This window comes from Diprion similis, chromosome 12, assembly GCF_021155765.1.
Source record: "Diprion similis isolate iyDipSimi1 chromosome 12, iyDipSimi1.1, whole genome shotgun sequence".
Classification (NCBI taxonomy): domain Eukaryota; kingdom Metazoa; phylum Arthropoda; class Insecta; order Hymenoptera; family Diprionidae; genus Diprion; species Diprion similis.
Window position 1 is genome coordinate 13,548,871 of NC_060116.1, and position 21,981 is coordinate 13,570,851.

At 42.5% G+C, this 21,981-nt stretch overlaps 1 protein-coding gene and 1 non-coding gene across 2 annotated transcripts; both read left to right on the top strand.

Moving 5' to 3' along the window:
- The first annotated feature begins 574 nt into the window (after positions 1 to 574).
- On the top strand, positions 575 to 21,757 carry LOC124412973 (ETS translocation variant 1). The gene is made up of 9 exons (XM_046893232.1): positions 575 to 710; positions 7,498 to 7,588; positions 9,443 to 9,496; positions 12,526 to 12,585; positions 14,474 to 14,669; positions 15,096 to 15,235; positions 19,848 to 20,389; positions 20,520 to 20,862; positions 20,992 to 21,757. The coding sequence occupies exons 1-9, from the start codon at positions 651 to 653 to the stop codon at positions 21,456 to 21,458; spliced, it is 1,953 nt and encodes a 650-aa protein (XP_046749188.1). The 5' UTR covers positions 575 to 650; the 3' UTR covers positions 21,459 to 21,757.
- Trnak-uuu lies at positions 10,109 to 10,181 on the top strand. The gene has a single exon. It is a non-coding gene; the product is annotated as a tRNA-Lys (tRNA).
- Positions 21,758 to 21,981: the final 224 nt, after the last annotated feature.

A 21,981-nucleotide genomic window follows, 5' to 3' on the forward strand; every position in this document is an offset into this window, starting at 1 on the left:
TCCATCCAACGCTCGCGAAAGCTCTATGACGCAACTGGGAAGGCGGGACATTCGAAAAGAGGAGGTTGGATTCGAGCGTTGGCGAGTCGAAACATCCCTCTTTTGCAGGGGTGGCGATGTCAGGGTGGCGAGGCGAGGGCTGCGAGGAGGGGGAATCGAGCGGGGGTGAAATCGGGCGACTCGAGGGGTGGAAGCAGCCCAGGATGACGTTTTTCGGGATCAAATCACCAGGCTCACACCGCTATCAGTTCTATCTTTGATCGCGAACTGTCATAACAAACTATAAAGGCTCCGGCTTGAGTACGCAGCTGCACTGCATGCAACGCACTGTGCAAACTCTGACTATATATAACGTATTGTATCTATACCCACGCCTGCAATACTATACGATGCGATATGCAGGCCTCTAATTACGCGACGAATAGTTTAACTTAATAATACACGCGGGCGATATTGGATCACCCAGAATTATATCATCATCTTCGGAATTCGTTGTTAACGTGATTCTAGTTTGCATCTGTCGTGCCTTGCAGGCGCATCTTTTGTGTAAATAATAATATAGTTGTATAGTAGTAATAGTCTCGCTCGAAAATTAAACGAGAGACAACAAAACGAGCCAACAGACACAAGACAGTGATTTTTAAATCGACATGATGAATTTGGCGGATCAAGAGGTACCAGCCGATAACAACGCCGATCTTAACAGAATGGTAAGAATTACAATTTTATCCTTCGTAATTTACAGCCCTTTGATGCATGATAGTTAAATCATTTCTTATTGTATCGTTTTACTGATATTTGGATTACATTACAAGATTATAATTCGATTTAATTATTCCAATTCTTGAGCGGACTTTATACACTGAAAGAAAAATTACTTTTTCACAAATAAATCTATTCATCTGTTATCCCTGATTTCTTTTATTCGATTAAGGATATGTTTTGTTCAAATGAGCGAACTAAAATCTAATCAATTTTCTAAGATCAACGAAATAATAGCTTTTTGATTTAATTTTTTTTTTTTAACATCAAATAAATATTGGCTGAAGATTATTGAAATAATTTGAGACTATGTTTGAATCTCCAAACGAATTACTTAATTCAAATAAAATTTATCCAAATAGAAATTTTCTGGGGTTCAAAACGCCTGAAAATATATGAACATTCCTTAGCCAAGACCTACTTGTTGTCGGAAAAGAAAAATTCAATCAATTCACCATCGGTATATCTTCTTATTTGAACCAAAGAAATTCAGGGAGAACAATTAAGTAGATCATATAGATTTATAATTGCAGTAAAAATACCAAGTATGACGATTACAAGTTTACTCGTATTTAATTTACTCGTGTAATTGAGATCTTAAGTATGATTTTGCGATTTCCATGCGTATATGTTATCTCCGAAACCGCAATAGATGTGCACTGGAATGGCGTCAGGATTGCGAAACATGCAAATTAGCATCGCGACGTCTCTCCTCCACGATATATCCCATACAATAGACCAATGATAACGCAATTGTGTATATACTCACACACACGCACACACGTAGGGATAGAAGTACTGGAAAAAAGACACACTTACCCGATGGAGGAGTCAATTGCCTTGGCACGCGCCTCCACGCTCGGATGCCGCGTCCCACGGGGAAACCCCTTTTGTACGTTCTAAACGCGTAATTGTCACCCCTGCAAGCCCCGGTAGTCTGTAGAGAGGGACGCATCTTTTGGAGGGTTTGCCATGCGACCGCATACATCGACGCGAAATCGTTATATGCGGAGGTTCCGCAGCCGTCGCGTCGGAGAAACGCGCGATGCTTCTTATCCCGGAACTCTCCGGGTGCATGGCCGATGGCTGTCTCCACCTATAAGATACGAGGTTGAAGTTAGTATAACGTTATCGTAACGAAATTTTGGGAAAAATCACTGTTTTCTTTATTTTACAATGATTTTTAAGGAACTCACATTTCGATATATATACGTGTGCAGGTTTCGTTTATTACGGTTTCACTGATTGTGAATTTCATACGTCAGCATGAATCGTTATATATACATACGATAACGTTGCTAATTTTAATATGATTATCAGATAAGACGGGGGCAAAGTTATTGTATAAAAATCCGCTTCGATACAGAATTTTTATGGGTGTGTCTGATAGATTCAACCAAAATAATCATACACACTGCTGGAGAAGGCGAGTGATCTTCAAATTATACACAAAAAAAATTTTTATTCTTTGATCAAAAGTTACCACATTTAGAAACTTGACTAAGATATCGTGACTTGGTGGATAAATTTCAGACGCAGAATCTAACAAATTACAATACCTAATATTGAAAAATTTAGAGTTAAAAAGACGCGAACAGTTTTTCAAAAAAAAAAAAAATCTCACTCCACCGTATACCCACATGAGATGAATACCAAAAATTCACTTCGCAGATTTCGCCCAAGGAACTTGTAGAGAAATAATTACACCCGAGTAAACACGTTCCAAAACCCATATAAGCGTTTCGTTTTCAATCGAGCATGAAATAAGGTTGAAGGCTCGGTGTATCCGGGCTATTTTATTATCGTTTTCTTCCTTTTTTCACCAGAATATAAGATACATGTATACTTTCGTTTTCCACACCGCGGAACCACGTGGGAATAGATAAAGACGTAACATCGCGGTATGGCTATTCGAACAGCTTATACTATTTATATAGTACATGGCATGTCGAGTTTCCGAGGTAAAAGATCACCCGATTCCCACAGATCGATGCACACATGTTTAATACTGCATTACACGTATATCTACCCGTGCACCTACCTACCCACTCGACATATGCCAGCACTCAATGACCACCGGCAGCCAGTATTAACCGTTCGGTGTTCCCATGATCGTTGGGGCGGACCGGGACCGAGGGGAACGAATCAACTCGTGTCTGTGTCTGCATGCTATACTCTATAACATTTACACTATTGACGGCATTGTAACACAATTGACGCAATTAATGATACCTCATGGATATATTGCACTTTGGGTTACATGGCTGACGATCAGCGCGATCACCGTCATGCACAAGGAAGAAGGTTCTTTTTTAGAGTTCCGTACTTCGAAAGGGAAAAACGCGGCACTTGTAGCATCACTTTGTTGTCCTTATTTATGTCTGGCCGTTTTTCAAGATTTTTTTTTTTCAGGAAGGTGCAGAGGTGACTACTTGAAATTAATGGCAATACTAAGGTCCACGGTTACTTGGAAGTGTATCAGATTCAAGCTTCTAAGTTAATGTATAATCGAAAGATACGGCCGTTATGTCACCTATTTTGAAAAAGGAAGGTACTTCCGGTTACCTAGAATCATGAAATTTGAAGAGAAATAAGGTGTGATAGCACAAGTAAAGGAGAAAGTCCGAAAATAATTGATTTGTAGTTATATCGCGTAAAAAAAAAATAATTGTTAAGTTTGCACGATACCCCCAAGGCGCGAGTTCTACTCGATTTGTCCGTTTTTTTCTTCTTTTCTCGCGTTAATAAATAATTTCCATTATTCCTCATTTTTTCCTCTTATATCTATCAATTCGATCTCTTATCGAGTACCTAATACGTAGTTTATAAACATTATACCTATTCTGCAATAGTAAATTTTCCATTAATTCAAGTAGCGAGCTGTGACAACGATTTTCTCGGGATCTGAAATTTTCAAATGTGTTTAAAAAAAAAAAAAGCGGAAAACCATGCAACAGCTCGGGGTTCGACGCGGAGTTATACCGAATTAGCGAAATGAATCAACTATATACCACGTATAAAAGATACTTGGATGATTGTGAACTTGCGATCCTTCATATTTAAATTATCTCTAATTAAATTATCTCAGAGTGATCTGGAAGGAATCGCGCCAAGTTCATTAAAAAAAAAACATAAACGCGCGCGGAGCCGACGCACCATCTTTTACCGCGACTAAAAAGCCTTTGGCCTACCGGTGAAAATATTATCACATATGGCTCTCCACTCGCAATAAAATTCAACATTCGACAATTTTTATACGTTCATATATTTTTAGGGCTTTCAATTAAGCCCTTTATCAATAGGATCGATTAATAATTCCAAAACCGTTGAAATCGTCAGTTCGATCAAGAATTTTCAACGACTTTACGACTAGATATGTGACATATACTTTTTGGTGTATATACAGATACACAATCAGTGTAAAACACGTGAGGATCTCGCTGTTTTGAGCCGTGGAATCGGCTCAAACTTCTACTTCGGCAACTTCTAACATAATTGAATTATTTGAGTATCATTAAAAAAATTAATAAAAGTAACATTTGCAATAATACATCTAAAAATATTGACTCTGCAGGGTTTTTGGGTCGCTGATTACGAGTCGTAACTCGATTTCAGAATTCAAAATTCTGGACCCAGTATGATGGACTAAGATCCAAAAAGTCATTAGATTTCGATGAAACTTAGTACATTAGGACTTTCGATGTCGCTGATCACGAATCTTGATTCGGATTTTCCAAATTCAAAATGGTGGAACCCAACATGGCGACATCGAGTGACCAAATATATTTCATTACGGCCGTTATCTCTGTTTTCAGTTGTTAAAGTGCGGTAGAATTCCAGGCTGAATATCTCTTTTCTTTTTTAATTTTTTTCTTTTATGTCTATTAAAAAATTGGTTTGTTTTCAAATTGCTAAAAAAAATAAATAAAGTAAAAAATAAAGTTTAAAATTTTAACAGCTGAAAACTGAGGTAACAGTCATAACGGAATACCATTAGTCACTTGATAAAAATTTCACGAAAATTTGAATCCTCTTTTCAAAAAACAAACACCAAATATCTTGTTTTTCGTTTATTTTGCAGACCATACATACTGATGTCGCTTTATTCGTCGTTTTCAAACTCAGTCAGAGTCTACCGTGCCATTGATTCAAAAACGAAAATACCAGATAACCTCAGTATCACTATCGTTGTGTCTAAGAATAAATCTGACATGCACTCAATATAAAACCAGACGGCAAATCACTCGATTGAGTCGTCGACGAGCTTACAATCCTTAAGCCCTTTACTTATCGCCGGGGTCACGCCATGGAGCGGACTACACACAAGCATTAGGGCATAATCGCCCCTGCACCCTTCATCCCCCTCATTGTCAGAGCATTGTCGTGGTGGCGAGGCATACAAGACCAAACAGTCCACGTGGTCGGAGTGACAAGGAGTGTGACACACGCTTGACAGCTCGGCTCGCTTTATTCCTTGACTGGACTAGACTAGACTAGACTAGACTAGACTAGACTAGAGTAGACAGTTCGGTGTGTACAGTGTGACTTGTGGATGGAAGTAGATGGTAGCAACGTGGCTCGACGGGACCGTAAAGGTGGAGAGGTGAAAGTTGAGGGTGAAAGTTGAGGGTCGAGGGGAAGCTGCAGGGCGTGTTTGTCCAGTTAATTATCAAATAATCTCCTACGTCTGTTCGCGTTAGCATTGGATTAGGTGACCACTAAATGTCGTCGGTTGTAGAAGGCTCGACGGAATTACAATGTTGAGGGAACGAAGAGCAGTCGAGACTGTACAGGTCGAATCGGATATTCGGAATTAATGATTTTCATGTACTAATCACGCAATGGATCATAATTAATATCAATACTCCGAACGTATGAATTTATAAACCTGTCTAAGACGACGGCTATTAATTGCAATTAAAAAGCTGGACTGATTCATCATCGTTATATATACGATATTACCGAGGTAAAGGTATACCTAAAACCCTGAAACAATGTGCAAAAAAGTAATAACAATGAAGATAGAGAATTTTCACCCTCAAATTAGGGTTCGGTTTTTGCCTTTTTTTTTCTTTTCTTGTCGTCGTTCATTTGGTAATTCACACTGACCCAGGCTACAAGACTTACGGGTTTCTAACAGTTGGGAAAAGAAGCCAAAGAACTCCCTCGTGGCGGGGAAGTGCGAAAACAATAACGCGGGTCACCAAGGGCCAAACAATGGGGCTTGGGAAAACCGAGAGAACAACAGAGTAGTGCAGAAAATTGGCTCCATCGCGTATGGAACTCCGAGAAAAACAGCTATTAGCTAATTGGTATAGTTGTACCTGCGAGTTTCTCCTACCATTTTTTTTTTTTTTTTGTTAATTTTATTTTACTTTACTTTGACAAGCCATGAGTGAACAATAAGATAAATCCGTACATAATACTTGGATGTAGTGTTCCACATATCATACCATAAATAAAAGAATGTCATAGAATGATTTGAAAATGTTGATACCGTGTATCGATATTCTGCTGATTGAATTGTATAAGGTACTGTGATAAAAAAGAAAAGTATCGCTGATGATATTGGTGTGCGGTATACCTAACTGGAAAGGAAAACGACTTGCAGGAATTCATGGATGATCCCAGGGTAAATTGGAAACGTCAGAAGCACGAGACGGCCGGCAAGCTGTTTCACAGTGAGCGGTAAAAGTCAGTGATGAAAAACGTCTAATAATAGATTTGGGGATGAAGAAAAAAAATTTTATCAAGGAGGCGAACAACCGTATATAGTGATGAGTTAGAGACGAAAGTGTTTTGTATTCGCACAAACATATATCCGTAGTGAACAAAACACACTCGTGTAGTCTTCAACAGGACAATGAAAAAAGGGTGAGATTGCGTTGAAGGGGGAGAAGAGACAGTCAATCGAGCAATATTAACAAAGTTAACCAGCTAATGACGCGTAAGCTAAGTATGCAAACACCGCCGCGTGCCTCTTCCATATATCCAACAATTCCCATTTCCCATAGGGGAAAAATCTACCCCGAACCCCCCCTCGATCCCAGCAGACTGTACCCTTAACCCTCGGCCAAGCTGCGGTGCATAGTTCCACAGTCATATATACATATATACAGCTGAGTGGGAAAAAGAGCCTCGAGGGTCCAGGAAGAGAACTGCGGTGTTGGAACTGTAAAGACCAATTGATGAGACGTGACTCTTGCTTGGAACCAACCACCCCGTCTTTCGATAACCAATTAAGCGATCTTTTACCTGCTGTATATATACGAGAAGCGTCTGCATAGCTGGCGACGAAGTTACGGACAAAAGATCGTCGCGAAGTATATATAAGCTATCAGGGAATTCAACATTTATCCACCCACACACACACACACACACACACACACACACACACACATGCAACGACTAGATGCACACGTAGATCATATTGGCGAGGCGAGGTAACCTGGTTTACCACAAGATTGCCCCGCGGAGAGGAAGCGTTCCAATCAGTCACCGGATGTCCTCCGCGCCCATCTTCGCTCTTTCCCCTTTCCCCTTTCCCCCGCAGATCCGCGAGCTCTGTCTTCTTCACCCTCTTCGCCCCCCATTCAAGCCGGCGATTCGGGAGGATCCGTCTGTTCCATCCACCTTCATCCCTCGATCGGTTTTATTCCTCTTTACATCTACGGTTGTACTACAACCGAATTTCTATCATAGCTATGCTGACCATCATTCGTTTTCCTGTTTCAGACCGGCGACGGGTACAGTAGATTGAGTGATCCGGTGCACCCCATCACCTCCGGGTATTACGTGTCACCGTCCGGAGTCGAGAAGACACATGGTAAGTGAAAAGCCGAAAACAGACATCTTGTACTTCATGTTCTAGACCATTCATAGATAGAAAGAGGTCTTTTGTCTCCAATCGAGTGACGCGGGCTTATGGTTACACCACCATGGTTTGGTTTATCCTCTGCTTCTTTCACAGCATGTATCGAGAATCTGCAGATCGGTGGCTACGCCAACAGCGCCCAGCTTTGAAGCACTTTTGATAGAATACAAGACGCGCGTGGTTTGTTAGGGAGTGAGTGAGAGAGAGAGAGAGAGTGAGAGAGAGAAGATCGTCCCCTCGATTCAGCCGGGCTGTCAGTCGCACGCCCACAAGGTCGATATCTTTATCACAACGTCATCAACTGCCAACAATATTATTTTCGAAAAGGGAAAATGCGGGACGAGTCGAGACTCTCGCAAAACTTGGTGCACGTAGGTACCGCATGCGGTGCCGATCACTCACAAGTCGCCGACTCGAAACTCTCCTCTCCTCTCCTCTCGTCTTCCCAAACTTCTCATTTCACTCCCAATCCTAATCGGCCACCCCGCAACGTATAATCATGGCTGTAATAACGATCTTAAACTGTCAAAATCAGCGGGCACTTGTTCTTCTTCCATACAATCATACATATAAGCAACGTTCCCTGGAAGTTTCTACACCGTACAGTTCAGGGTAAACGGATAAAGCCAGCCATTCATGTTTCTCGCAATCCGGACAGCGATACAAGGGTGGAATCTGGAAGTCGAACGTTATGGACGAAGAGCTTCTTCTCCTTCTCCCCGAGTCGTCTGACCGTCATCCTTGACCCACTACCCTCCTGCAATTCGTCGGCGTCGAGGACCCCTGCAGCGGGGGATTCAATAAGCAACAAATTATCACCGCAAATACTCCCTCGGGTTTCTCATAGGCGTGTTGCCACCTCCGTTCACAGCTCGTATCTAGCATACTGCATCGACCGGAGTGGTGCATGAAGGCAGACGTGACGACTACATTCCCACACACAGAGACAGACAGACGAGAGTTTTCACCCTCTGCCGTTCAGTTCCCTCTCTCCCTCTCTCTCTCTCTCTCTCTCTCTCTCTCTCTCTCTCTCTTTGCAGTGATTGACACTTTGTAGATGTAGCATTGGCATGCCACAGTATAAGCCGCCACTCGAGGGTGGCGTAACTCAATCAGAACCTATAATGCCGCAATTCCAGCGCGGTAATCGCGTTACGATCACGGTTTGCGTGTAAAAATATTGAAATCTTTTCCGAAGCCAGACACTCCGCGTATATACTCTTCGATTCCGAATACAACACCCCTCGCAAGTTTCCTCTGAATTTCCAAGTCACTGCAAGTCTTTGCACTGGCTTTAAAACCGTCTCCATCGTCGAACGAAAAAGACATCCAGACTGCCGTCTGCTGATGCTTCCATTCCTCGATACACTCGTGTGAATCCAACTCGGAGAACGTTCGTAACCATTGGACCAGATCAGACGAAGGGGCGAGCGATGAATGAAACTAGATTAGCGATGAGTGGACCACCCATGGTGGTCAGAGACACCCATTAAACACACCCGATAGACGAGATATAGATGCTTGCGTGCTGTGCTGCGAGGGTTTCTATGTCTTTTCCTAATTTCTTGAGGGTAAGCTTGAACTGATTCATCCTCGGGATTCTGGACCCAGGATCTAGTGTCGCCGAATGCTGTTTATGAGACAAAGTCATGGCCGATTCGTCACGTCGTTGATAACGAATTTCATGTTCTCGGTTCTTTTTTCGGATATTGTATTATTGTTACTACTGTAAAGTTGTATAGTTGTATAAATAACAATTGCGGTGCTTTGAACCTTATATGTTTTATATATCGCATTCTGTTTCAGGTGGTGACTTATATCCCAGTCAAGAATACCGACAAGAACCGTGGCTTCAGGATGGTAAGTATCATTATTTATTCAAGTTTTGGGATCGTTTTTACTTACAGTTAAGATTGATTTTTATTTTGCGGATTGATTATTCGATTTTTGCTGGAGACCTGCCTGCAATCAAGTATTAAAATCAATCGTTGATTTGAGTTCAATTTTCAGAGGCTTCGCCACTTTAACACATTCTACAACCGAAAATCATTCATCTTTGTTATAAAATAACAAAGTCTTCGGCTGTAATTTTTTTTCTTTCTCCTTTTGCTTACAATTTACACAACACATATAATCAACGAGCGAGAGAAAAAATTGATCCGTTTCCGTTAGTTGACTTAATTATTTTAATTAGCGCAATAAATTATTCAACTCAATTGTTTATTTTCTTCTCTATCATTATTGCATTCTGATTAATTTTTGCCTTCTTATTTATGCAGCATATCAGTAAAAAAACTGGCCGATCAGGTCAATAATATTTTTTATCTTCTCTAGTAACGCGCGAAATCAAAGAGTCATCATCGACAATGATTGCGTCATGAAGTGACAAATAATTCTCTGACTATGATTTAAAAATAGTTTTAACGCTTTTTTGCCACTTTGTATATTTAATATCAATCCAGTTTCACATCGGCCCGGATAGCTCAGTCGGTAGAGCATCAGACTTTTAATCTGAGGGTCCAGGGTTCAAGTCCCTGTTCGGGCGTTAAATTTTTTATTCCTTTCAGTAATTTTTTTCTACTCCAACCTAACTCAGATCACAGCACAAGTAATTTCCTATTTCCCGAATCAGTTTATACTCAACCTTTGATCATAAAATTGTAAAGAACAGAACTTGTCATGTCCCAAATTTTTTTTACACATTATCCTACCTACAGAGACCGTCGGGTAAGCCCGTGACAGGTTACAACTCTATTTTAGAAATTCATTTCAATTTAGATGTTGACAATTTACTGATGAAAAATCGCATAGTTGAAGCACGAGAGGCGATATTAGTTTGCAAGCAGGGCACAAAGCGGCAAGGTTGAACCGGCGCAAGCAATTCGACTGGTACCCATTCATTGTTCTCTAATATCAGTAATGCCTTTGGAAAAGGTCCGTGCTTCGAAGAAGCTTCTCTCTAAGTCATTACCTAATCGAGTATAAGCAAATGCAAATTCATTGTCGTCGACGAATCGTGATTTTTCACCGAATCATCGTTATCTCCATATAATGTGTATATATATATATATATATATACATATATATGCACCTATAGTATCTACTCGAATGGAATTCCGCGCAACAATAAACTATCGACAACAATGAGACGACGACTCGCACGGTTTGTGCTCGGTGTTGTTGCTAATCGTGAACAGCCGAACCCCATTAAATTGATTAGACCGGCAAGTTCTATTAGTTTGGTTTCTTTTTCCGCACACATATGTACATGCATTGCGTCTATTAGCTGTGTTAGGTACACGAAAACGAACCTTTCGATCAATTTGCCAACTTTCTTTCCTTCAAGACAGGGGAAACGGAGGGTTGAGGAAGTCCTATTGTCGACGTGTAGATCCTACATACTAGGACCGTGATACTTTGGAAGAAATTTAACGGGGAAAAACTTGCGACGACGTTGGTATGACCTTATCGTTTTTTTTTTTTTTTTATTTTCCTTATGACCACAGATTCAAAGGAGACGAATTACCCAACGATTCACTTCCTCCATTCGTTCCAAACCGGGACCATGCAGATGCACTCTTTGTAGGGAATGAAACTTCCGTACCTGAAATCTGATCCCAAATTCCTAAGGGAGTTTTAAGATACCTTCTGCTCTCATAGATCATGTGAACACTTGCGATTTGTCGCAAAAGCGAAAATACAATGTAGTATACTAAAAATATTTCTGTTCGTTGGGTTAATCGTGTCAAATATTCACCGCATTAAATTCTCTGATTAAAATTTATCAACAACGATAATATACCTGTGATGAGGTATTTTTTTCTCACGGTCATGGTGGTTGAGTCGTGTTCAACCCTTCCAGTCACACGTTTTTCAACTCAATACTTTACCCTGAATTGTGTTAATCGTTGGGTTTTGGGCTCGCTGATCACGAATCTGAAGTCAGAATTTGACAATTTCTAAATCCAAGATAGCGGATCCAACATGGTGGATGTAAGATCGAGAAAACTATCAATCAAAATTCGATGATTCTTGGCGAAACTTGTTCATCGGGGGTTTTTGGCTGAAAGGGTGAAACCCTGATTTGACGAGCAAAAATCTAAAATCGATAACACTCGGAAGGGTGATTACATCGAGACAAATACCTTGACCGTCAATACTGTGCGTCAAAAATCAAATATCGTACTTTGAGCTGTACGTGATTCTGTACATGACTGGTTAATACATAAACAGATACATTATGTACGATATTATATGTATACTTATAGAGAGATCGATTAGCAAAGGTCTAGTCTCAGACTTGGAGCATTAATATTAATTATTCAGCTAACTGTTGGTATAATATACACACTGGCTTGTAATGGTTCTGTGGGGAGGATTCTGGGTAGTTAAGAGGGGTGCGCCGGGGTGAAAACGCGTCGTTCGCCCGGGCCAGCAGCCGCCCTTTTCGACGTCGACGCGATCCTCCTCTCGCCGCCAAGCCGTGGCAATCGACCATCGCATATAATAAATATACGACTCTGCAATCATGCTAATGCGTACAGTCAGCACTGCACAGCACGAGCCTTCGACGAAATTAATATTCTCATACCTGAGGGCAAAACGGTTTTGGAACCCGATTATCGTCTTACTTATTAACGAGCTGTGAAAATCGTCGAGGTTCACCAGTATAATGCGTTCCACTCGTTACACAGTTCGTCTGATTGTTAATAAACTTTCCAACATTTCACGATTCTTTGAGTATACTTGAAACGAGTTCCCGTTATAAGGTCAATTACGGGGATGTAAGGTCGGAATTATCGGAATATTTTCCCAATCATCTTATCACTGTTCCTCCGACTAGTTCAGGCGTAAACAATAGTGTGTAATAAATGAAATTTTGCTTTCAGGTAGCAGCTGCGAGACCGAAGACAGCGAGCAATACGTGCCAGAATTTCATCACATATCAAGTTAGTGTATGAGAAAATATTTTGTAGTCTTATCTAGTTTATCATTGAGACAGAACATAGCAAACATAGCTAACGAGTCTTAACGCGTGCGTTTGCAATAACGTTCAAGAAGCAATTTCCAAGCTAATAGAAATTCGACGGAAACTACGTGCCGGATTTCTCACATACGTTGATTGCTTGTATACCCAACTGCATCCATGCAGCGGTTTCAACGTCATGACAGGATTCGATAATCAAATTTCTGTATACGGAGATTAGATTATCGTCAAGCACGTCGGGACTCTGGATTTTCCATGATTTTTTACACACCGATCAAGGGTCGCTTCTCTATTTAGCAAAGTCAGAGCCTCGGGTTGGTAAAAAGAAATATAGACAGGTATATGAAATTTAGCCGGAGGACTCGGGGCCAAGGACCGAACGCTTTATTAAAAATTAAGCCCTTGGGTGATTTTTTAAACAAGCACCGGCGTATGTTGACTTCCATCCATCCTCCTACCCCTCATCCTCAGCCTTCGTCCCATTTCGCCTCACCCCGTGGCTATCGATAGCGCGGATTACACTGAGAAGCACTTTATGTATTAAACCAACAATTGGTGAGTATCTTTTTCAACGATTTTTCCGATGTATTTTCTACGTTTTATTTCTCTTCAAAAAAAAAAAGCAAAAAGAAAAAAGATTTTAGCAACAGCTTTTTTACCCGACGTTGAATTTTCTGCACGTGAGAGGTTTCCCTCGATGGCATGATTTAACGGATTTATTGAATTCATGTTAAATAAACGAAACCATAATTTCCTTTTTAATCACATTTTCTACACCTCACATGTTTTTCATTACTTTTTTTTCTCTCTTTTCGCTAATCCTCGTTTACATACGAGGAATTAATGTTCTCGCATAACGTTGTGTCCATACACAGTATGTACACGTACACACCGTAATACAATATACTATACGGCTTATATCATCAGCACACGCCTCGGCAGTGCAAATAGCCAATGGCGCTGATCGCGTGGTTCGCTTATTTTGCGTTAACAAGCAGGGTAAATTGTCCAGGGGTAGCGAATTAACTGAATTATCATCATTATCAGCGCTCTTAAAATCTGAAGCAATATTGACTCGTGAGGCTGATGAATCTGGAGAAAGAATCTAACGTTAAGAAATTATGAATAAAACATGAATTTAAACAAACTAAAATTCAATTGCCGACACTCAGATTTCTCTCCGCCAAAAACAAAAAAAAAAAAAAAAAAAAACATACAACGAACGACCAGACGCCATATTTGACAAATTTTGGCGCATGGATGGCTCGCAATGGACACACTGTACCTGATGTATCTAAAGTGCCTAAGAGCCAGACTGATGATGAGTGAAATACGAAGAAGAGCAATAAGCGGGAGGGGCGGGGGCGGCTACTGTTTACAAATATAACGATAGCGAGGGGATTCAGTCGACTTATGCTTCCCACGACCCGCGTTTGTTTGATTTATTAACAGCCCCCCCGTCGAATTGCTACCCCCAACCCCCTGCCGACCCCTATTTTCTCCCTTTTCTACCCCTAGACCCACCCCCCTTCACTCCGCAACACCAGCGACGACTCGACTCTTCTTCCGGTGGGACACGCGCCACCATAATACACGGTGATGCTGACGGATCGCGCTTAGAATTGAAAAGGTTTTTGCTCTTCTGTATAAAGATTCGTTTGCACGTGTAATTAATTGTATTACATAACGTTTTACGTACGATAATGCCAAATCCCGTATTTTACACACTCAGATTTCGCAAATCATGCTTCATGGTCTCTATGGTCATGGAGTCCTGACATGTTTTGATGGACTTGACTTGTATCATGGTGTCTTGACACCAGTGAAAAATCTTGTATGTTATTGTTCAGGTGGTGGGGTGAAACAGGAAGCAGCTGGTAACTGCAGACGAAGTGCTGTGGTGGAAAGTACGGAAGTGACTGAGGTCACGGAGACACCGGAAGCGAGCTATCATCCGCAGTACAACTCCGCCTTGCAGGCTCATTCCCATTCGCAAAGCAACAATTTCTTGGATCTCAGCCCAGCTACGCCAGCTTCTTGTTACGGGTATAAGGAATTCTTTTTACTTTATCTATACGAGGTCTTTGGTTCGCGTAAGTAACTGGAATCCACCAATTTTGTCACTTTGAAATTAGAGTACTCGATGAGAATGGCTGTATGATAATTTTTACTTTGTGGTTCATGATCAAATAGCTAATCAATGCTACTTTAGTGACAATGTGTGATCGTATATCTAATCTCTAAGAAATGACCTGTTGCTTCGCTGGACAAAATGGCATTTCACCATTCCGAACATGAACTTAAACGACAGGGAAAAAAAATGCTCAAGCTTTCAAGTTTGAATCGTGGTCGAATGATGGAAAGTCATTTGATCTAACCCTCATGTCTGACGTCAAAGAATTTGGCATTAATACTTTCTTCCAAGTCGTAGAACCGTTTGAAAAAATCGACATACGTCGTTTCCTTTTGCAGCAGTAATCGATTGACTTCCCAACGAGGTAAATCAGGATCAAAAAGTATCGCGGTCAAGGAGGAACCGACGGATCGAGGTTACATCGAGCCAACCAGCACCGTGACTACCCTGTCTTCGTCAGGACCTGCCGAGCACAACGGTGAGCTTATGATCATTCCGATCTATGTTCTCTTGTATTGTGATGTAGAATTCTACTCAGAAGACTGTGGAAGATGAGAGGAAATCGTCTTTCAGTGTCGTTTTCTGGCGGGCGATGAGCATTCGTTGACAACGATCGTTTGTTGCTCGGACCCTCTTACGCTCGGCTTACCATAGCTAATACAAACAGCGATACATTTGAGCGAGTAGTGCACGAGGCCATTGTGGCGTAGAGCAATGATTCAACGATCATATAAAGTCAAGTAATCGAATCCCCTCGCTGGATCGTTCGGCCACTCATCCTTGGACCGTGACGAATCACTGGACAAAGGAACCACCGCGTCCCCAGTCCCATCCCGATGATCCTATGCCTCCACCACCCCGGCGACAACGCAGTAAATAACCATCGCGAGACACTCCTCGGATTTGCACGTGTCAACCGTCCCTTCTGCACCCGCACGTCGTTCATCCATACGTCAACGTGCGCCGCATCCATTGGTATACAGACTCGACTTCTGACATAATCATTAAGAGAATATCCGATGCACATCCGTTCCGCATAATCTCGTGCATGTGACCTAGCTATGGATCCAGTGATTCTTAGCCGTTTCCGGAAATCAGACGATTCGATTGTCACCATTCTTCATATCCTATTTGATTAACGCTCGCTGAGAATGTTAAAAATTTGCTTAAAACCACGTCAGGTCATTTGTCGTCAAGCTCAAACTCTGTATATACGTGCAATTCTTATCACGAGGTTTGAAAATTTGCCAAGAAGCTTTTGCAGCTTCTAGAAGTTCATCAGAAAGCGAGAGGATTTATCGGGGGTGAAAATAATTCTAGTAGCGAAGACTGCGTACGGCGAGCATGACCAGGTGCAGGATGATGATTGTGCCTTTGTTTGGAGCGCGTATCCGTGCCGTGAATTCCTCCGACCCACCTGCCCCTATTTAGTCCGCCATTCCCTGGCTAGGGGCTGATTAATTAGTGAGGCGCATTAACAACCTCCCTGACTCGTCTCCTCCTCCTCCTCCTCCTCCTCCTCCTCCGACATCATCGTCTTCTATCTCGGTCTCTCGCCCAGGGTAGTAACTAAAGGCATACGTGTAGGTGAAGCTTCTATCTCTCTCTCTCTCTCTCTCTATCTCTCTGTAGCAGGGTACAAAAAAAGCTCGAAAAACGGAGAGCCACCCCTCCGTGCAGGCGCAGTGCCGTAGCGACGAACGGCGAGGATCCGACCCGGGCGCGTCAACTCAATTATACATACGCGACCCGACATGCCAGGAGCGTCGAGGGGTGAAGGGTGGAAAACCGTAGCGAAAAAGAGGAAGAGTTCCTCCCCGTACATCCAGCTTTCTCTCTCTCTTTCTCTTTTTCTCTTTCTCTCTATCTATCTAGTTTTTACTTCTCTCTCTCTTTCTCTCTCACATTTTCATCTCTCCCTTCTCCTCTATACACGCGCTGCGATTTGTACCGATGAATTTTTCATATGCGCTTTCAGCAGCCCCGCTGTTACTTCTCGCTGCTCTTTTTCCTGTCCGGTTCAACGCGAAACTGGAAGATGTTAAAACCTCTCTTGTTACCGGACGGAAAATCAACCGGACCAACAGAAGAAACAACTTTGCTTACTTCGAAACGGGTTAAATTACTCAAGGTTTATCCAATTCGAAAAGGATCACGGTGATCCAACTATTGATCTAAACATGCACTACCTTAATCGACTAAATCAAAAGTCTCGGATTCTCTTGGGCAAAATTTTCTTCCTTATTCCAGTTTTTCAATATGGGTTAAACAGACCCAGCATCTTGTTCTAGCTTCTGATTCTCCTTTTCCCAGACAGTGTATCCTGATGTTTACTATCACCGGAAGTCAAGCCGTACATATAGATGTTCCCTACCTGCCCATCCGCACAGCGTCGCTTCTTCCTTGGTACTATGCACTGTGTAATCATGAGGTCGGAGGTCATATTGGTTGTATAAGTATGAGTGCAAGAGGTACTGATCTCAATCCCTGTACATCATATTCGACGTCAATATTCTTCCGGTGAAATGATAAAAACGTTGAGAAATTTGATCCTGTAATTATTCGGCAGGCTGTGTGACTGGTATAGAGTAAAAAGGCCCGCGGAAGTTGACTTTCAATATTCCCGACAGCGCAGCGCACGAACCTTAAACGGATTATGAATTGCGAATAGCTTTTTTCCGATCGCTGATCGCGGGCTCTTGGAGGGGGTCGCGTGCGTTGCGTGCCGCAGAGCTTTTCATTAATGTACATATCTCCGAGGCGTCTGGATCTTCCAGGACTACATCCCCCGATAACAGACACCGCGGTCTTATACCTCGGCTTTGAATATCGAGCAATTTCCTGCCGATGTTACTTCGACGAGCTGTTTTCCTTGTCGCGAAACGTGAGTGCAATTGTTATTACCCGCCCTTGTTGCTCACCCCCAGACACAAGAAACTTCACGTCGCCTTGTCTCGGTTCATGCGATAAGCTTTGAAAATCTCCGACAAGTTTCTAACTTTGATCCTTCACAAAATCTTGCACAATAAAAGTCAATAGACATGCGACCTTGATATTCAAGATGGTAACTTCTGAATGATTGCATCATAAGTTTTTACTGCGAACTTACACTTTGGCTGAAGTCTTACTGAAACAGGACAATAACTAGAGCAATATTGATACTGCTCACTTCTTGTTCTTATCTTATTTTCAATATTCTTTACTCATCAACGCTCTGAAATCTTATATAAAACGTCTCGCATAACTGATTAATCCCCGCTAATGATCTTAAATCACCTCTTTCGTTATACTGGAAGTTTTGCGCTGTAGTGATCAGAGTTGGGTTGTTAATGGATAACGTGGCAGGTGATTTGCTGACAGTCAGCTCGATTAAGGTTATAAAATACCGTAATGACATATTTTTAGTAGTTCTAAGTATATACGGATGTGTGGAATGCATCATTCGACGGTGTTGACTCACTTGCATATTGTTCACATCAAAATCAGTATATCATCAAGTCCAAAACCTTCCACAGAAATCAACTATGAAGTCTAATTTCATTAAATATTAAGATTTTTAATAGGTATCAGAAATCGTATATTTTTCAATAGCAAGTAGCACAACCTTCAAGGTACATCAAAATCGAGGTCTGTTATCAAAGAAGAGCTGCTGCACCATCTCCGGGCAGTTTATCTCACATAATCCACACAATTACAGAAGCAATCAGCAGGAGGGTTGAAGCGGGGCTGTTTTACTTAGTAGCCGCAAGTAAACGCCGTTGAGCAAAGTTTATATACGTTAACCTGTCGACGAGTTTGGAGCGTCGGGGAAACCCGGAGAAACTGAGGGTAGTTGTAGGCTGAGCGGAGGGATGGTTTGCGGTTAGTTTCAGATTAAAATTAATCGCGAGTTGATGAAAACGGCCGTAGGTATGCCGACGCATCGTTCGTAAAATGGACGAACTCGGGGTTAGTCGAGGCTAACGGGGCTGGTCAGTCATCCCCATCGGCCAGACCACTTGCTCACTCTCAACCCCAGCTTTCCAGCTTTACAGCTTAACAACTGAGCTTTCTCTATCCTCCATCACCCTGATTCCGCAGCCCTTCGCGATCCTTCAATTATTCACGGTAACACCCAGTGCTGGCTACTCCCTTCTCGGTATTTTACGCCCGGTTAAATGGTCAGCATTTTTTCGCTCTCTTACACCTGAAACTGAGACTACATGACTTGGTTGGCAACATAAATGACTTATAGAAATGGCACGGAAAGTTGGGAGACTTTTAAAAATGTTTCTTCAGAGCGTCTAACACTGTGCTTATATCATCGGGAAGACACCTTTTTTTACATCCTGACCAGAGAAAAGTCGGTTTCAGCGTTTCAAAGAACCAAAGACTGTGATTCTCAGGATCAGAGGAGCTTGGCGGACGCAATTTCTGATTAAAACAATGATTCCGTTGTAAAACCTCGGCTTGCCATTGTAAAACCATCCCCTTGCATCAGCAAAGAAGATTATATGAAAGGGTTAAACTCCAGGCAGACAGTCTCTTGAATAATATACTACCGGATTTTACCAGACCTGCGTTGCTGCAGTCCACGTGCAATCTGCTGGTGTAACAGCACCGGTATACTTCTAATTACTAATTATTATTAAGTAGATTTTAAACTGTACCGAAATCTGCGACCCCACCCACATAATTTCATGCCTGTAACTCTGAAGGTGATTGATTGATCACCTTCGTTCACTGTGCATATATGGTGTTGGATATTCTGTTCACCGATTAAAGAAATGTGTATAATCATTTCTTAGATATCGTGGATCATGACGGAGGAGAAAAACTGCGAACTTTCATCCTACTATCAGAAAATTTTTTTGTTGTGAAATTTGAACCTTTACTGGAAGAAAAATCTGATGGCAGACTTCAATAGCTCATTATTTAGTGCCAATCTAACAATATCTGTTGCGTTGGATTTTACTTGCCGACTCCAAAAATTGTTCCACGGTGCTCAACTTCGGCTGATTTTGATTAATTTGAATACCACCATTTTTTATGGTGTCCCAATCTTCAACAAATGCCAATCCAATAAAATTTGCCAAATGTTTTACCATCAGGAAGCAGCCTGGTCTATCAACCTTCGCAGCAACAGCAACAGCAGCAGCAGTATTCCAACGGAACTGCGCCAAGGGAGTCTAGAAGTTCTCCAACATCAAGCCGGCCGACGAGCGCCTCCTCGGCAACGTCCCAATGGCCATCGGTGGCACCCCCTTCGAGCACCGAAGGGTACGCAGCGCGTCAAGAGACTGCTTGGAACGCGGACATCTACGCGAAGCGCAGCGTAACACCGACGTGGACCGAGCTTGGAACGCCATTGGAGACGCGGACTTCGAGCACCTCCGCCACTTCCTGGGACCGACAGTCCTCCTGCTACCAGAAGAGGACCTCACCCACTCCTTGGAGTTCGGATTACGCTAAGAGGTCACCAACCGCCACCCCCTCACCGTGGGGTGAAGTTGCCGTTGGGTACCAACAGCAGAGAAGAGGTTCCCTTCAACTATGGCAGTTCCTTGTCGCTCTTTTGGATGACCCGGCTAATGCACCTTGCATAGCGTGGACCGGACGTGGAATGGAGTTCAAGCTTATCGAGCCGGAAGAGGTGAGTGTCTCGATTCCATCACTCGGTCATCCGCGGACTTGGGCTTTTCAGGGTCTGATGTTAGAATAGTTCAAACCTCTAGCAGCGATCGGTGGTGGTAGGGATTAATTTTGATCACATTTTCACGCAGGTCGCGAGGAGGTGGGGCGTCCAGAAGAACAGGCCTGCAATGAACTACGACAAGCTAAGCAGGTCTTTGCGGTACTATTACGAAAAGGGGATAATGCAGAAGGTAGCTGGCGAACGGTACGTTTACAAGTTCGTCTGCGATCCAGAGGCCCTCTTCAACATGGCCTACGGATCAGGCAGTACCACTGCTGGTGTTCCCACGGAAATCCAGACCACCGGTGTTAGGAGCAGCCATTCTGCCGTTGCGAAGACCACTTCTACCACCGAATCCACGGATTTGGGAAAGCACAGCTCAGCTGGATATGGTGACGCCGTTTTGGCAATGTACTCCAACACCGCTGCAGGTAATATTCACGGAAATTCTACCAGCTTCGTGATTTGACTCTTCACCTTTTTCGGAAAGTCTTCCAGTAGTAGATCTCAGGATGAAGTCATAACGCTTCCATCCCATAATCATACCTGTCTGCTCGCAGTTTACGGAAGCCACAGTCTACATCACCTGCATCAATACCTGGGCAGTGCGAATGAGGGCTTCAAAACACCATCGGCAAGGTATCCAGCGCACTATGCACACCAGTATACCAACAACAACCACCACCACCACCATCATCACCCCTCGACGGCTTACACGGAGTCATTTTTGAACTACGGTCGGCTTTCTGCACACGATTTCTCGCTGGATGTCAGAGCCCACGAGTCTGGGAGGACCAGCAGCGGTTACCATCAGAGTACCGAATCCTCGACGTTATCGGCCGGGACCAGAGAAATTGATACAGACAGAACTCGGGCCTCTGAAACGACCGGCGTTGATGCTGCGCGCGCCCAATTATCGGCCACCAGCGTTACCGACACGCAAGCACCGCTGCTCGATGGCAGTGCAGGCGCGAAACTCGATCAAACGTCGTATCACTGCCTAGGAGTCGGCAGCTGCGTGTGTTGAGATTACCGGTCGTTCCGACGGACTTTTAATCGACAGGAAAAAAGTCGATTGTAAATATTGCGCAACACCCTGGGATTGAGGTTGTCGTAATTGTGCGCTTGGTCGTGCATGGCAACGATAATTACTTATAGTAATAGTGTCCGAAATCAGTATGAAATTCTATAATAATATAGAATAATCTCGATCTAGTCGACGCAAAACTTTGTGATTTATTTATTTTATTGTTGCTGTCAAGCGTGATGATTACCACACGGTAATAGTGTTATCGCTTGCGGGATAGGTTTATTAACAATTAATTAATTAATTAATGTAACGATATTATTTATTGTGTAAATAGAATAAATTTCTTTATCAACGCTCACATTAACTATAAAGTATACGATGAAGTTGCCGTAGTTGCTGAAGAATAGGCGGTTTTCATGTCCCCATCATCAACTTTCTCAGTTGTGGAATTGATCGTCCTTTAGTTTATTTCTGTCCCTATACATGGCACCTTTTAAAGTATGCTAATAAAAAACATCAA

Excerpts from the sequence above, each read along its gene's own strand:
- LOC124412973 (XM_046893232.1), top strand. The coding sequence starts at position 651 with ATGATGAATTTGGCGGATCAAGAGGTACCAGCCGATAACAACGCCGAT. Across the intron at positions 14,670-15,095 it reads ACGCCAGCTTCTTGTTACGG|CAGTAATCGATTGACTTCCC; the intron begins GTATAAGGAATT and ends TTCCTTTTGCAG. Across the intron at positions 20,863-20,991 it reads GTACTCCAACACCGCTGCAG|TTTACGGAAGCCACAGTCTA; the intron begins GTAATATTCACG and ends GTCTGCTCGCAG.